General features: G+C 42.5%; 1 protein-coding gene across 1 annotated transcript in view; it reads left to right on the top strand.

The window, feature by feature from the left end:
- Positions 1-18738, top strand: part of LOC142201184 (macrophage mannose receptor 1-like) — an 81075-nt gene that overhangs the window by 14905 nt on the left and 47432 nt on the right. Inside the window, 6 exon segments of the mRNA XM_075272012.1 lie at positions 6616-6759; positions 14218-14400; positions 14629-14786; positions 17308-17421; positions 18020-18135; positions 18342-18490. Of these exon segments, the coding sequence (XP_075128113.1) occupies positions 6616-6759; positions 14218-14400; positions 14629-14786; positions 17308-17421; positions 18020-18135; positions 18342-18490 (864 nt within the window).

Here is an 18738-nt window from a genome sequence, read left to right as displayed (position 1 = left end):
CTCTGCCCCCAGATTCATGTCCCCTCATCTCTGCCCCCAGATTCATGTCCCCTCATCTCTGCCCCCAGAATCATGTCCCCCCATCTCTGCCCCCAGAATCATGTCCCCCATCTCTGCCCCCAGAATCATGTCCCCTCATCTCTGCCCCCAGAATCATGTCCCCCCATCTCTGCCCCCAGAATCATGTCCCCTCATCTCTGCCCCCAGAATTATGTCCGCCCATTCTCATTCATTTCTCACGTGCTCCCACACAGTATAATCCTCTTACAGTCCCCCATAAATTATATGTCCCCCCTCTATCTCTCCCCCAGTTTCATATACACTCCCCATCTCTGCCCCCAGATTCATGTTCCCCCATCTCTGCCCCCAGATTCATGTCCCCTCATCTCTGCCCCCAGAAACATGTTCCCCATCTCTGCCCCAGAATCATGTCTCCTCATCTCTGCCCCCAGAATCATGTCTCCTCATCTCTGCCCCCAGAATCATGTCTCCTCATCTCTGCCCCCAGAATCATGTCCCCCCATCTCTGCCCCCAGAATCATGTCCCCCCATCTCTGCCCCCAGAATCATGTCCCCCATCTCTGCCCCCCAGAATCATGTCCCCCATCTCTACCCCCAGAATCATGTCCCCCATCTCTGCCCCCAGAATCATGTCCCCCCATCTCTGCCCCCAGATTCATGTCCCCTCATCTCTGCCCCCAGATTCATGTCCCCTCATCTCTGCCCCCAGATTCATGTCTCCTCATCTCTGCCCCCAGAATCATGTCCCCTCATCTCTGCCCCCAGAATCATGTCCCCCATCTCTGCCCCCCAGAATCATGTCCCCTCATCTCTGCCCCCAGAATCATGTCCCCCCCCATCTCTGCCCCCAGTTTCACATTCCACCTCAGTGTACACATTAAACTTACGTTCTCCTCATTCCCCCGCTGCTCTCTCTCTCTCTCCGCAGTCTCGCTAACAGTTGTAGACGTGATGTGATGACGTCACATCACATCTACAACTGTTAGCGAGACTTCGGAGAGAGAGAGCGGCGGGGGAGCGAGGAGAACGTAAGTTTAATGTGTACACTGAGTCTACACAGCGACTAGCAGTGGCAAAGCAAGGAGCTGAGCTGTAACAGCTCCTTGCTTTAGCCGCGTCTGTATTCAACTCAGATCTGCGTCCTCCGGATGCAGATCTTAGTTGAAATCGGAACATACCTCCCTCCAACCAGGATCGCGGGACACGTCACCGAAATCGTGAATGTCCCGCGGAAATCAGGACGGTTGGGAGGTATATATATATATATATATATATATATATATATATATATATATATACTCAAAAAAATAAAGGGAACACTTAAATAACACATTCTAGATTTGAATGAATGAAATTTTCTCATTGAATATTTTGTTTTGTACAAAGTTGAATGTGATGACAACAAAAATTATCAATGGAAATCAAATGTATTACCCAATGATGGCCTGGATTTAGAGTCACCCCCAAAATTAAACTGAAAAAACACACTACAGGCTGATCCAACTTTGATGTAATGTCCTTAAAACATGTCACAATGAGGTTCAGTAGTGTGTGTGGCCTCCACGTGTCTGTATGACCTCCCTACAACGCCTGGGCATGCTCCTAATGAGGTTGTGGATGGTCTCCTGAGGGATCTCCACCCAGACCTGGACTAAAGCATCTGCCAACTCCTGGACAGTCTGTGGTGCAACGTCTCATTGGATGGAGCGAGACATATCCCAGATGTGCTCATTTGGATTCAGGTCTGAGGAACGGGCGGGCCAGTCCATAGCTTCAATACCTTCATATTGCAAGAACTGCTGACACACTCCAGCCACATGAGGTCTGGTATTGTCCTGCATTAAGAGGAACTCAGGGCCAACAGCACCAGCATATGGTCGCAATAGGGGTCTGAGGATCTCATCTTGGTACCTAATGGCAGTCAGGCTACCTCTGACGAGCACATGGAGGGCTGTGCAGCCCTCCAAAGAAATGCCACCTCACACCATTACTGGCCCATTGCCAAACCGGTCATGATAAAGGATGTTGCAGGCAGCAGATCACTCTCCGCAGTGTCTCCATACTCTGACAGATCTGTCACGTGCCCAGTGTGAACCTGCTTTCATTTGTGAAGAGCACAGGGCACCAGTGGCGAAGTTGCCAATCCTGGTGTTCTGTGGCAAATGCCAAACATCCTGCACTGTGTTGGGCTGTGAGCACAACCCCCCATCTGTGGTCGTCAGGACCTCATACCATCTTCATGGAGTCGGTTTCTAACTGTTTGTACAGACACATGCACATGTGTAGCCTAGTGGAGGTCATTTTGCAGGGCTCTGGCAGTGCTCCTCCTGTTCCTCCTTGCACAAAGGCTGAGGTAGTGGTCCCGCTGCTGGTCCCTTCACATCTCCTGGTGTACTAGCGTGTCTCCTGGTAGCACCTTCAGCCTCTGGACACTACGCTGACAGACACAGCAAACCTTCTTGCCACAGCTGAAATTGATGTGCCATCCTGGATGAGCTGCACTACCTGAGTCCGTCTCATGCTACCACGAGTGTGAAAGCACAACCAACATTCAAAAGTGATGAAAACATGAGTTAGAAAGCACTGGTACTGAGATGTGGTCTGTGGTCCTCACCTGCAAATCGCTCCTTTATTAAGTGTGTCTCGATCATTTCCATCTGTTGTCTATTCCAATCGCACAACAGCAGGTGAAATTGATTGTCAATCAGTGTTGCTTGGAGTTACATTGTGTTGCTTAAGGGTAAGTTCACACATAGTTTTTTGGATCAGAACCTGAGGCAACCTCTGCCTCAGGTTCAGATCCAAAGTCCAGGTCGCCACGACAGAAAGCCAGTGCACTACATTGGCATCCAGCCGCGCACTCCGCTGCGGATTAGGCCCAATGAATGGGTATAGTCTGGAGGAGGGAGTTTCATGCGACGCGACTCGGCCTGAAGAATGAACATCTCGCTTCTTTTTTCCAGGAGCCTGAATAAACGGCTCCCGGAAAAAGCTCCTGAGTGGCTCCCATTGATTTCAATGGGAGCTGTCTTTTTGGTCAGGGTTTTGAGGCAATTACGGCCTCCAAACCATGACCAAAAAACTACGTGTGAACTTACCCTCAGTGTTCCCTTTATTTTTTGGAGCAGTGCACATATATATATATATATATATATATATATATATATATATATATATATACTAGAGGGAGGACCCGGCTTCGCACGTATCTAATCCTCTGGTAAGTGAAACTGTGTGCAGACGTGCATATCTAATCTTACGGCATGTGGTACTATGTGCAGATGCGCGTATCTAATCTTCTGGCGTTGTGGTACTGTGTGCAGACAGGTGTATCTAATCCTCTGGCGTGAGGTACTTGGTGCAGATGCTCGTATCTAATCCTCCCCAGTGTGGTACTGTGTGCTGAGACCCGTATCTAATTATCTGGCATGTGGTACTGTGTGCAGAGACATGTATCTAATCCTCCAAAGTGTGGTACTGTGTGAAGAGGCGCGTATCTAATCCTACGGCGTGTGGAACTGTGTGTAGACACGCGTATCTAATCCTACAGCATGTGGTACTGTATGCAGACGCATGTATCTAATCCTATAGCGTGTACAACTGTGTGAAGACGTGCGTATCTCATCGTCTGGCATGTGAAACTGTAAGCAGACGCGTGTATCTAATCCTACGGCATGTGGTACTGTGTGCAGACGTGCTTATCTAATCCTATGGGGTGTGGAACTGTGTGCAGATGTGTGTATCTAATCCTCCCTTGTGTGGTATTGTGTGAAAAGGCGCGTATCTAATCCTATGGCATGTGTAACTGTGTGTAGACGCGTGTATCTAATCCTATGGCATGTGGTACTGTGTGCAGATGCGCGTATCTAATCCTCTGGCGTGTGGTACTGAGTGCTGAGACGCGTATCTAATTCTCTGGCTTGTGGTACTGTGTGCAGAGGCATATATCTAATCCTCCAAAGTGTGGTACTGTGTGCAGACACACGTATCTAATCCTCCCCTGTGTGGTATTGTGTGAAGAGGCACATATCTAATCCTGAGGCATGTGGTACTTTGTGCAGACGCGCGTATCTAATCCTCCCCATGTTGTACTGTGTGCTTAGATACGTATCTAATTCTCTGGCTTGTGGTACTGTGTGCAGACACACGTATCTAATCCTCACCTGTGTGGTATTGTGTTAAGAGGCACGTATCTAATCCTGCGGCATGTGGAACTGTGTGTAGACGCGCGTATCTAATCCTACGGCATGTGTTACTGTGTGCAGACGCGTATATCTAATCCTCTGGCGTGGGGTACTGTGTGCAGACGCACGTATCTAATCCTCCCCCGTGTGATACTGTGTGCTGAGACGCATATCTAATTCTCTGGCTTATGGTACTGTGTGCAGAGGCATGTATCTAATCCTCCAAAGTGTGGTACTGTATTCAGGCACACGTATCTAATCCTCCCCTGTGTGGTATTGTGTGAAGAGGCGTGTATCTAATCCTATTGCGTGTGGAACTGTGTGTAGACGCGCGTATCTAATCCTACGGCATGTGGTACTGGGTGCAGACGCGCGTATCTAATCCTCTGGCGTGTGGTACTGTGTGCAGATGTGTGTATCTAATCCTCTGGCATGTGGTACTGTGTGCAGATGTGCGTATCTAATCCTCTCCTGTGTGGTACTGTGTGCAGATGCGCGTATCTAATCCTCTGGCATGTGGTACTATGTGCAGATGAGCGTATCTAATCCTCCCCCGTGTGGTACTGTGTGCTGAGACGCACATCTAATTCTCTGACTTGTGGTACTGTGTGCAGAGGCATGTATCTAATCCTCCAAAGTGTGGTACTGTGTGCAGACACACGTATCTAATCCTCCCCTGTGTGGTATTGTGTGAAGAGGCACGTATCTAATCCTACGGCGTGGGGAACTGTGTGTAGACACACATATCTAATCCTGTGGCATGTGGTACTGTGTGCAGATGTGCATATCTTATGCTCTGGTGTGTGGAACTGTGTGTAGACACGTGTATCTAATCCTATGGCGTGTACAACTGTCTGCAGACGTGCGTATCTAATCCTCTGGCGTGTGGAACTGTGTGTAGACGCGCGTATCTAATCCGACGACATGTGGTACTGTGTGCAGACGTGCAAATCTTATGCTCTGGTGCGTGAAACTGTGTGCAGATGCGTGTATCCAATCCTTTGTCATGTAGTACTGTGTGCAGACGCATGTATCCAATCCCCCGGGGTGTGGTACTTTGTGCAGACACGTGTATCTAATCCTTCGGCATGTGGAACTGTGTGCAGACGCACGTATCAAATCCTTCAGTGTGTGGAACTGTGTGCAGAAGTGCGTATTTAATCCTCTGGTTTGTGGGACTGTGTGCAGACGCGTGTATCTAATCTTCTGGAGTGTGATACTGTTTCCTGATCTGTGCATCTAATCCTCTGATGCGTGTATCTCAGTTTGGATATCAGTGTTGTATTGTGCATGTGGAGTGACCATGTGTATTGCAGTTGGAATATGAGTGAAAGACTTGCAGGTTTGTATTGGCTAAGGGGGGGGCACTGTGTTTGGAATGCTGTATCTCAGCAACGGTACATCCGAGTGAGTTGGAGTCTCGTCTTAAACCTTCCCGGATACCTGAAGTATCTCTGTACCAAATTTGGTGAAGATCGGTCCAGTCGTTTGGTTCGCATTAGAGCACAGACAGACAGACAGACAGACAGAAATTCATTTTTATAATATAGGGAGATATATATATAGCCTGCACTTAAAAGGACTATCTGGGTTAAAAATATTGATAACCTAGACATTCTTACCTAACCTTGTAAAATTTTTAGAGAAATCCTTCACAAGCCTCCAGCGTAAGCTGTATTACAGTGAATCCTGGGAAAACAAAAGTCATTAATATCAGATCAGTGAGGGTCTGACACCCGGGACCCCCATTGATCGGCTGTTCTCAGCAGCTGACTCAAAGAAAGCAGAGCAGGAAACTGCCCAAACTTCTCTCTGTTCAGTGGCCAGACCAGGTACTGCAGATCAGCTTCCATTCACTAAGCTGCAGTGACACAGTTCTGCCACTGCACAGAGAACAGCGCTGTCTGCTTCCTGCTCTATTCTCTGTGTATCAGCAGCTGAGAACAGCTGATCAGTGGGGGTGCTGGGTTTCGGATTTCTACTCATTTTGATAATGATGACCTATCCTTAGGATATTTTGTCGTTACCTTTAGCCGAGAAACCCATTTAATAAATAGGGAAAATCTATTGAGTCTGTAGTTACAGTACAATTTTAAAAATTATATAAAAATTATAAATTTATACAAATTAAAAATAATTAAATTAAATAAATAAAACTAAAAATATGTGATATAAAAACAGAGATTACCAGGTACATGGACATGTCAATGAGGGGTGGCCATTCTTGGACACTGGAGTAGTCACCTGACTGTATAATAAAAAAAAAATTCAAATACACAAAATATAATGTATCTTAAAAGTGCTGGACTGGTCCTCTCCTTTTATAACATGGTGGGTATGAGGAAATGACCACAATAACTGCAGGGCAGCTAAGACTTTTCTCTTTACCTAAATTTGTCGCTTATTTTAGGAAATCCATCAGATGTCCCCGGTGTAAACTGTGTAGTGGTAAATCCTGAAGAAAATACAAAGTGGGAAAGCAAAGAGTGCGAGCAAAAACTGGGCTATATCTGTGAGAAAGGCGACAAGAAGTCCCGAGATGTCCCCTCTCCAGGTAGGAAACAGAGATATGTGTGATAAAGAAGCAAATAAGAAAACAGAAGAGAGAGCACCGCGCGGCACCTTGTGCATTACCCTTTTAAAGTGATTCCACAAAGTATTATTCAACATATAATCACCTTTAAGCGCTGTGAAGTGATCACAGCACTCAAATATCACTTCATAGACAAAATGGCTAGTAGCTGGCAGATCGTAACCGTGAAAACACGTATGCATGGTACTATACAGAAAAGGACCTATCCAACCAACTTCTACAGAAGTATCAAATGGATAAAAGGATCCGCGCTTACCAACCATAGTTCTTGTTGCATTCGTTTATTAAAGCCTCACACACAACGCGTTTCGAAACCGGAAGCTGGTTTCTTCTTCAGGTGCACAAAGGACATAGATACTGAGAGCATAGAACATGCGCCCCCATAGTGACCTCATCATTTTACAATTGTAGCAATAAAAACATCAAATGGACAAATGACAACCAATAAATAGTTAAGAAACAGAATAAGACTAACATTATGTCAGCAATATAATAAAAAACTACAAACATTTATGCAGTATATTGAAAATCTCTCCAGCATCCAGGCATATCTACCTGCGCATGTATTCATAAAAAGCCCGCCCTAAAGTATAATTATGCGTCATAGCCCATCGCTTGGGACGCATATGTGTCTCACATGCCGGAACTACTCTTGGAGCGCACATGCGTTCCATATACCGGATGTAGTTAGAAATAGTAAACCGCATAGACTACATGTTAAAAACCCAATTTGGGGTCACGTGTGCATGTGTGTCGACGGACTCTCAGCGATTCATAAAGGCGGTGTCAAAGCAGCCGAGACCCAGAACACGCATGTGCACGGAACATACCGGCTCCTATAAATCTGAACCCATAACAAGCAAAAAAACAGATGTTATGGAGCACTACAAATATAGACACATCTAGTCCTCTATTAAACAATAATACATAAAATAATGATACATGAAATTTACCACTCATTAAAATGATTGTATATGTATAAAAACACTTTATGTTAATAACCAATAAAAATATATTCAACTCAAAAAGGGACTCACCATAATAATCATTACTATTTTTCAAGAGGTGATGTCTTCCAATGTCTCATTCAAACCAGCTGGACTCAAAGTATCCAGCTGGTATATCCAGTAGATTTCACGCCGTTTCAAGACTTCGAATCTATTGGGTATATTCGAAGGGATGTGGTCTATGGGGACAACATTAAACCCTGCAAAATTACTATTATGCTTATGTAAAAAATGTCTTGAGACGCTATGTTTTAAGTACCCATTTACTATATTTGACCTGTGTTTATTTATTCTAATATGTAGGTTCATGATCGTTCTCCCTACATATTGCATGCCACAAGGGCATTCTGCTAAATAAATGACATAGGGCGTAGAGCAATCCATACGGAAATCAAGTTGGAAAGTCCTACCTGTAGATCTACTAGAGATCTCTTGGACCTCGTGACCTATACATTGACAGCACTTGCATCGCCTGTTACCACACCTAAAGCTTCCTTTTTCATTTCCTTCAGTTGTAGGACTAGTATCAGATTTGGGAGCTATGGATTTGAGTCTACTTGGGGCTATTAAATTTTTAACACTTTTAGCCCTTCTAAATATAAGTTTCGGTCTCTTAGGGAGAAGATTCTTTAAGTACTGGTCATTTTGTAGAATGTACCAGTACTTATGCAAGATGTCACGGATGGTCATGTGAGCTCCATTATATGTAGTTAAAAAATTAAATTTAAACGAGTCCACATTATCCCTAATTCTAGGTTTCAAACAATCTGATTGAGTGAGTCGATCTGTTCTCTCCTTGGCTAAATCGATAATAGCTCTAGGGTACTTTTTGGCCTTAAATCTACTCCTCAGAATCTCACTCTGGCATTGATAATCCAGTTCAGTGGTGCAATTTCTACGTATGCGTTTAAACTGCCCAAACGGAATGTTTTTCTTCCATTTGTTGTAGTGTGAACTGTTGTAATCTAAAAGACTATTACAGTCAACACTCTTAAAGAATGTTTTAGTGGAAATGTGGTCACCCGTTCCCATAAGAATCAGATCCAGGTATTCTATTGAAGTATCATTAATTTTCCCTGAAAATTTTAAACCCCAGTCATTATCATTTAGATATATAACAAAATTATTAAAAGTTTCGGACGTACCTCTCCAAATAAAAAGAAGGTCGTCAATATATCTCTTAAAAAATATAATATGATTTGACCATACTGGATGATCAAATATAAATTGCTGTTCAAATTCCCCTACATAAAGGTTAGCATAACTAGGGGCAAATTTTGTCCCCATAGCTGTTCCACATACCTGTAGAAACAGCTGATCCTGAAATTGAAATACATTGTGCTCTAAAATAAACTTAATGCTGTTAAGAATAAACTTTTTTTTGTATTTCTGGTAATGTTGATCTACTATCAAGAGATAGTTTAATAATTTCTAAACCTTTCGCATGAGGAATATTTGAATACAATGATGTCACATCCAAAACTGCCCATGAAAAAGTTGAACTCCATTGGTGTGATAATAAATCATTGAGTAGACTCGTGGAATCGCGCAAATAAGATGGAAGATTGACAACAATTTTTTGAAGCTGCAAGTCTACATACTCTGACAAATTTCGTGTCAGAGCATTACACCCAGATATTATGGGGCGGCCTGGTGGGTTCTCCACGCTCTTATGAATTTTTGGAAGATGGTAAAAGACCCCTGGTGTGGGGTCCCTTACCATCAAATAATCTCGTTCTTTAGAAGAGAGGACTCCTGACTGAAAACCTGAATCAACAAGCTGTTTATATTGAAGCATATGTTCCTTAGTGGGATCACTTGGTAGGGGTTTGTAATAGGTGTTGTCAGATAGAATCCTTTGTGCTTCTCCTACATAATCCACACGGTCCTGTACCACAACCCCCCCACCCTTGTCCGCATTACGAATAACAATTTGTTTATTTCTCATTAAAGAATGTAATGCATCATTTTCTGCTCTAGTAAGATTCTTATATCGTTTACCACTCAATTCATTGATATTTCTAAATTCCTTTGAGACCAATGCAAAGAAGGTTTCAAGTGCACTGCCCCTGTGATGTAAGGGGTAAAATTTTGATTTCGGTCTTAAGTCCGTGTGGACTATTCCTGAAACTTCTAACATTTGCTGATTAAGATCCTGGGAATATTGCTCCTTTTCGATTGCTATCTCCTCTACATTTTTTAAGCCTCTAGAGGCGATGTCAAAGTGTCTAGCTAGTGTCAATTTCCTAATATATTGATTTAAATCAATATATAATTGTACTTCATTTATTTCCTGATTAGGACAAAAGGAAAGGCCATGTGATAATAGACTTAGTTCTGATGTTGTGAGACAATATTTGGAAAGATTATAGACTACGCTCTTCAGACCCTGTTTCTCTTGTGGTTTGGACTCTGGGGGGATGCCATTCGTTCTTCTATGTCTGTATCTACCTCCTCTTGATCCTCTTTTCCTGTTTCTATGTCGGATTCTATTATTGAATCCGTTTGTATTGAATTTATACTCTCTATTGATTCCCGCTCTTTGCGTTTTGGTCGTATTGGACTGTAATAGTCCGAGATTTTTGTTATTCTTTGATAAAGCGGTGCCTCCTTGACATGTATTGCTAGATCTGGAGTGAGGCACCTGGGTAGCGCTAAAAAAGGACTCTTTTGAGGTTTAGAAATTTCATGGGTGGGGCTCTGTAGAGCTCTATCGATTTGAGTTGTTGAGAGAGGGGTTCCGTAAAGTGAATCCTCCAATTCACAATCTATGGAGTCTTCTACATTCACGGTAGACCTCATTTCAGAGGTCTCCACCTTCTTTTCGTTGGAATACTGAGTAGCATGTATTTGTGCTATCGTGGTGATCGTTCTGCTACTCCTCTTGGATTTGTCCAGAGGGGTGGTAAAACCAAAGGAGGTGGCAGGAAGGGATAGTGAAATGGGTTGTTGTGCTCCCGGGACTACCATATCCCATTTGTAAATAGATCTTTTATTATTAAGATTACTCTTATCCGAAAGGGCCCCCTCTTTGAGCCTCCCAGCTGTTGGGGCACTCATCACATCTTTTACCATACCCTCCCTTCGACCTCTCCCCTCCCATCGTTGTTTTTCCGGATTCTGAAACCTATTAGTATGGTCATATTTTGACCTTTGCCGGTTAGGGCCTAGAATCTTATTAGTATGGTTTTTAGCCGGATAATTACGTGTAAAAATTTGTTTCCTCAAGGACTGGGGATTTTTCTTTCTTAGATCAGAAGAGGATTTCTTCCTGTTGCTACTGGGTGTATTAGTTCCACCTTTCTTTATTATTGGGTTCCTATCTCTAGGTATATTCCTGGTTTGCATATTGGGGTCTGTTGTTCTGTCATTCACTTTCATCCAATATTTAATATTATTATTCTGATAGTCATTTCTATCTCTGTTTAATTTATCAGTTTTTGTTTCTAAAATACCCCTTTCATAATTTAAGGTTCTTGTCTGTAACAAACGGCATAGCCGGATAAAATCAGTATGATGACTGTGTTTATCTAAATTCTGTACCAAAACATCCACTATTGAGCTACACTCAGATGCAAGGTTATGTCTTTTTTGTGACAGGACCTTCATTAGCTCCATTTCACATTGATGTAGAAGTAAATCCCATTGTTTGGAAAACACTGAGTCATTTGGGAAGGGGGATTGGTGTTTCAATCTAAGTCCTCTAGGGACTATCCCTTCTTTCAAATAAATACATAAATATTTAAAATCCATAGCATGTCTTGTTTCCTTAGACAAGGCATCTTCCAATTCCCAAAATAAATCATCCAGTTGTTTACGATCAATTACATCCACACAATCAGTTGTAATTACATCCATCTCAGACCTACTGGTCGTTGTAGGTGGAGCCATAGTATAATGTTCGATTAAATCATCTCTGGTGATCAACCTTTTCTTAATAAATTCCATAATGATCTGATTATCAAACCAATAGGAAATCAGTTCAAAGCCAGCAGCAGGTACTCAAGAAGGTATCAAGAAACAGATAGAGTCCTGATGATATACTTCTTAATCCACAGTCACGGGGCCAAACGTAACGTATGGTAAAAACTACAAGAAAACAGAAGAGAGAGCACCGCGCGGCACCTTGTGCATTACCCTTTTAAAGTGATTCCACAAAGTATTATTCAACATATAATCACCTTTAAGCGCTGTGAAGTGATCACAGCACTCAAATATCACTTCATAGACAAAATGGCTAGTAGCTGGCAGATCTTAACCGTGAAAACACGTATGCATGGTACTATACAGAAAAGGACCTATCCAACCAACTTCTACAGAAGTATCAAATGGATAAAAGGATCCGCGCTTACCAACCGTAGTTCTTGTTGCATTCGTTTATTAAAGCCTCACACACAACGCGTTTCGAAACCGGAAGCTGGTTTCTTCTTCAGGTGCACAAAGGACATAGATACTGAGAGCATAGAACATGCGCCCCCATAGTGACCTCATCATTTTACAATTGTAGCAAAAAAAACATCAAATGGACAAATGACAACCAATAAATAGTTAAGAAACAGAATAAGACTAACATTATGTCAGCAATACAATAAAAAACTACAAACATTTATGCAGTATATTGAAAATCTCTCCAGCATCCAGGCATATCTACCTGCGCATGTATTCATAAAAAGCCCGCCCTAAAGTATAATTATGCGTCATAGCCCATCGCTTGGGACGCATATGTGTCTCACATGCCGGAACTACTCTTGGAGCGCACATGCGTTCCATATACCGGATGTAGTTAGAAATAGTAAACCGCATAGACTACATGTTAAAAACCCAATTCGGGGTCACGTGTGCATGTGTGTCGACGGACTCTCAGCGATTCATAAAGGCGGTGTCAAAGCAGCCGAGACCCAGAACACGCATGTGCACGGAACATACCGGCTCCTATAAATCTGAACCCATAACAAGCAAAAAAACAGATGTTATGGAGCACTACAAATATAGACACATCTAGTCCTCTATTAAACAATAATACATAAAATAATGATACATGAAATTTACCACTCATTAAAATGATTGTATATGTATAAAAACACTTTATGTTAATAACCAATAAAAATATATTCAACTCAAAAAGGGACTCACCATAATAATCATTACTATTTTTCAAGAGGTGATGTCTTGAAATAATGGACGTCATGGGGGAGATAGAAAGTGGTGATAAAGGGACAGAAGATCTCGGGGATTTCTGGTAGTGGAATCACCAAAAACCAGCGGACTCTCTACAGTCTCAAGTGACAAGTTACAGACAACAGCAGACAGGTTTTGGCAGAACTCGGCAGGGAGGTTGTTCCCGCCATCTTGGAGAATTAAGCACAGATCTTCTGTGGATGTAGGTTTGCTCCAACCCTTCTGTCTCTTCATGTAATCCCAGACAGACTGGATGATGATGAGATCAGGGCTATATCTGTGGGGGTCATACCATCACTTCCAGGACTCCTCCTCCAAAGAGCAAAGGTCACACCAAATATTGATAGAATTTCCATTTTTCTTTTCTTCATTCACTTCATTTTGATAATTGACAAACATAAACTATTAACCCTTATATTTCTGAAAGAATTCTTACTTTCCAGCATTTTTCACATATGCTTAAACCTTTGCACCTTACCATACAATACAGTTATAGTTAGGATTTAACTTTTAGTCTTATTAATTAAATGGGGTAAATCTTGGATAAATATAAAGGACTTATTCACATCTGTACCAGAAGGACAGCTCTAATTTTCCTCTATGGGCTAGAAAGGGAAATCATTCTGTAATATCTTCTGTCCTGGTGGACTCGACCAATTGGTGGGTGTTTGACACCCCAACCTATCATGAGAATGAGGATCCCGTGTAAGGGTGCATTCACACTGAGTAAACACTAGCTTATTTTGTAAAATAAAATTACACTTGTAAATTTTGCTATCCCATTGACTTCAATGACATTTTACAGGTGTATTTTTACAGGCGTATTTTTACAGGCGTATTTTTTACAGGCGTATTTTTACACTTGTAAAAAAATATCATTGAAGTCAATGGGATAGCAAAATTTACAAGTGTAATTTTACTCTACAAAATAAGCTAGCGTTTACTCAGTGTGAATGCACCCTAACTGGTAACAATGGGGCCCATACACACTGCTGCTTCACTTATCTCTGTGGGACTGCTGAAGAGAAGCCAAGTGTTATCTTCAGGAATCCTATAGAATTAAATGGAACCTCAACCCCCATGTACAACCTGCTGCTTTATTTATATGGGGGAACTGCCAATCTCGTGATCGGTGCGGGTAGGTGATTAATCGTAATGACCAGAATAACCCTAGAATTCCAATAAACATGTCACTTATATATGATGGTCAGGAAGTTCTTCTGTCCTGTTACAGGCACCAGTGACCCCATCTTTTGTCCTTCATCATGGATTCCTTATAATGGACACTGCTATTACTTGGATAGGGACGCTAGGACTTGGGAGGAGGCCATGTTATCTTGCAGAAGCAAGGAGGGAGATCTTGCAAGTTTGCATAATATTGAAGAAGCGAGTGCTGTTACCTCACAGCTTACATTTGGTGAGTATCTAAAGGTGGCAATGTTTGGTCAACAGCTATTCCTCCCGACCCTCCATACATATACAACATGGCTGAGTGTGCATGTGTTCTCTAAAGGGAGGGGGGAATAAGCTGTTTTCTAATCCCAGACAACTTCTTTCAGTACGGCCCCAATGTACTAGTATGGCCATCTGGTGGAGGTCACATGACCACATTTAACTATTACAAATACATGATATTTTCTTCTAGGTGATGCCGAGTATGTTTGGCTTGGGTTGAATGACTTGAAGACACAGCTATATTTTGAGTGGAGTGATGGATCCCCGGTGACATATACAACATGGCAGAGAGGAGAACCATCTCAACTCAATAATAGACAAGAGGATTGTGTGGCCTTATCCACTAAGGTAGGACATTGTGCACCTGGAAGTAATACTAGGAAACAGAAAACAACGTGACGGCACATAGTGTAATATTACACCAATATATGGTGCTCTGGAAATGCTGGTAAAAAAGAAAGGAGAGTACGCATCTATAGCGACATATAGAAAAACTGGACTCTCACCACCTTAAGTTCTCTGTACTTATGTAGCGCCCCACAGAGTGGGCCACTACAAATGTCATCTTATGTGATCTACACTGTGTACTGTGAAGGTATAGTGAGATCCAGACAACCTGTTAGCATACACAAAGCTCCACAGCCATTGCCTCTCTATGAAGAGGGCTGGGGCTACAAACTGGATGTGAGTCTCTCTTTGAGTTTCAGGTCAGAGTGCAGGAGAGTCTGAAGGAGAGCAGGAGGTGTGGAGGTGCAGTGTGTGCTGCAGCCGCATGGTGTGAGAAGCAGCAGTGAGTAGGCCGGGATTCTGCAGAGGTGAGATGAGACCTCGCAGGTGCGGTTGCTGCAGTCATAGGACCATCAATTCCTAACTAGTGTGTGAAACTCTTAGAATATTGAGAAACCCATTGGACCCAGGCCTGGTGAATGCAAGATTCCTGGAGGCTCAGTAACATACAGAGTTGGGGTGAGTGTCTGCATCCAGCATCCCAGAAAACTCGCATTACCTGTTGTCCAGAAGGGGGATCTACCCAGTTGTACTTAACCTCTGAGCTCCTGGAACCCAGGACCAGAGGAAACCTATTAGAGAGTTTGAGCAGCAGTGGAAGGCTGAATCATACTAGTGGTAAAAGGGAAGACTGGCATCTCACTATACTGGAGCAAGGTGAATCCTCCTGTAACATCTGTTATCTCCTGCTGACTACAGAAGTAAATCGTAAGTGTTTGGTTAACCCCTGTCTGGACTGTATTCCTTCATTGATCATCCCTCCTGTTACTCCTCCTGGAAATCTCCCCTTCCTCACCTATATCATCTGGCCCTGGGACCTGCCCTTGTTGGAGAGGGTATAACATCTGGCACTGCATCACCACCTATTCCCAGAGGCCCTGTCTACAGTGCCCGACTTCACTCCAAGCCGAAACCCCAACTGGCGTCACGACAAACTTTTATTTTTCTTTATTATTTTTTTTTTAATCCATTTTTGGTTAAAACTCCCCTTTTTCAAGGCGCTGCCGCCCCCGGTGTCGGGCCTGCTTGCACCGTGAATCCATAGGGGCCGAGCCGGGGCGACTCACTCACAATATTATTCTGGTTTTAAAAACATCAAAACTGAAATATTACAACATATAAATGATTATGATATTCACACAATAATGTTCTAATATCATATTATCAAATAAAACCTAAGATTACAAATAGAATATTACAGTGAATAGAATAAGATCAGAGTTAATTGGTATAAATTACTATGAATGTATAATGTATGGGTGGGATCGGTTTTTGTGGCATCTGCAATATTTTCCAATGCCTCATTGAATCCTCCAGATGGAGTGTACTGAGTTTATAGATCCAGTATCTCATGCCTGCAGAGTGCCTCCAATCTATGTGATATCTTGTCAGAGATCTGGTCAGTAGGTGTCAACTTCAAACCATTAAAACTCAGCATATGTCTCTCATGAGTGCCGGACGATACTGTGTTTAAAGGGATACTACTATTGAAATGAATTTTTTTGGCGATCACACGTCGGAATAGCCTTTAGAAAGGCTATTCGTCTCTTACCTTTAGACGTGGTCTCCGCCGCGCTGTTCCTTAGAAATACCGTTTTTTACTGGTATGCAAATTAGTTCTCTCGCAGCGATGATGCGAAAATGCGATGGGGGCGTCCCCACTGCTGCTCGAGAACACGCTCCAGCGACTCCTCTATCTTCGGCTGGATCCTCCCTTTCTTACGTCGTCTTCCTTCTGCGTCACCTCCGACGCCTGCGCAGTTGGCTCTGCCAGTGAGACACCAGCAGAGCCGAGTGCACATGCCGGCCGGCGGCCATTTTCAGGAGGCCGCTCCTGTATTGAACTACGAAAGCAAGACGAATAGCCTTTCTAAAGGCTATTCCGACGTGTGATCGCCAAAAAATCATTTCAATGGTAGAATCCCTTTAATGTTTCCGTTCTGTACATTAGACTTGTGTTTATTGACACTGTCTCTAAAGTGTTGTATTGTCCTACCTGCATACTGAAGGCCACATACAACACAGCTCGCTACAACCTTAGTTCACTATGAAATGGAGAAACAACATTTACATTTTTTTTGTGGTTACAACAAAAAGATCCTACATTATCGTTACAATGGAGGACGTTCGTCAAATCCATTTTTGGGGGGATAACATGTCATTTAATTGGTTCAAAATAATTTTTAAGGGTTTTTACTCTCCTAAAGTTTACCCCAGCTTGTCTATGGAGGGATTTTGCTAGTAGGGGATTATTCAACAGCAATGGTCAATGTTTGATTAAAGTAGACTGGATAGTGAACCTGGAGATCATGAAGATGAAGATGATGGGAACGTTCTCACCTTGTAATACATTCTTACACAGGACGGACAATGGTCAGACCAGATATGTGAGAAAAAGTTTCCATATATTTGCAAAAGAAACTCATTGCCAAATGGTCCAGAGCAAGATATCAATGTCAACCCTGGATGTGATAAGGTAAAGAACATTATATGTGGGGTTATAATATCAGGACTCTATATATAAAATCTATATGGCCTATTAGAGTATAGGGGCATCATAAGAAACCATGTCTGTCCTTGGTAGACTTGGCCCAGTCATCAATTACCAGTACATGGACAACCATCAATTAAAATGTAAAACCAGAGCTTCCCCCGGCAATAACATTACACAGTATTACTGATCGCTATTACTGGGTTTCACCAATCTCAGAGGAGTTAAATAAAATGACATATGTAGCTATATTTTATATATATTATAATATACATGTTATATGGCAAAAAAATATTATAAAACATATATTATATTCTATAAAATAGTCTAAAATACAATTTATATAAATATAGGCAATAACATATGTATATTATATTTCATATTATTTTCTATTATATTATATCAGAGGTTGGAAAATTCTCTTTAACCCCTTCCCGACATCCACTGTACTAGTACAGCGGATGGCGGCCACTTGGGAGTCAAAAACGAAAAAAAAAAAAAATGCCTGCAGTGGGAAGGGGTTAAGTATTAGGGGAGTCAATAGAAGTAAATAATGATTTCTTATTGATCTCTCTGTCACCAGGGCTGGAAGAGACACGGCTACTACTGCTATGTAATAGGGGAATCTCCTGGTACATTTACAGAAGCGAGCAGCACATGTAATAATAATGGAGCCTTCGTGCTGACTGTAGAAGACAGGTGATTATTACTTATACATAGTACGGGCTAGTTATGGTCATGTGGTTAGCAGGGGCATGTTATCGGCACCTCTGTGTCCACCACATGTCCATACTGGAGTAAACAATGAAATCTCCTATGGAATGAAATCAAACAGCAATCCTGAATATCCTGATCTCTGCTCCACAAACTACAAGGCTTCTACTACTAATATTGGCTTCTTGCAGGTTTGAACAGGCCTATATAACAAGTCTGATCGGGTTTAGACCAGAGAAATATTTCTGGACAGGGCTCTCAGACACCAAGGATAAGAACACTTTCACATGGGCCAACGGGCAAGACGTTTTATACACGCACTGGAACGCAGACATGCCAGGTAAGTCCATTGTCCACTCTTATCACGGTCAATGCTCATGGAGATATAACATATGTCACCTCCATCTGCTGTTCTAGCAACCAAAATGGTGTTAACCAAATTGTACTGTCCGGGTCTCCTGCTTCTTGATCCCATCTTGACACACAAAATGCTTTGGTACTATTCCGTTATCGGTCCAGAAGCAGCGCAGTTCAGCACTAGCATGGGGACAGCAGCGGACAGCAGTTCATTTCAGCAGACGGAATTAC

This window comes from Leptodactylus fuscus, chromosome 4 (assembly GCF_031893055.1).
Source record: "Leptodactylus fuscus isolate aLepFus1 chromosome 4, aLepFus1.hap2, whole genome shotgun sequence".
Lineage (NCBI taxonomy): Eukaryota > Metazoa > Chordata > Amphibia > Anura > Leptodactylidae > Leptodactylus > Leptodactylus fuscus.
This window is presented reverse-complemented; position numbering and strand designations above follow the sequence as displayed.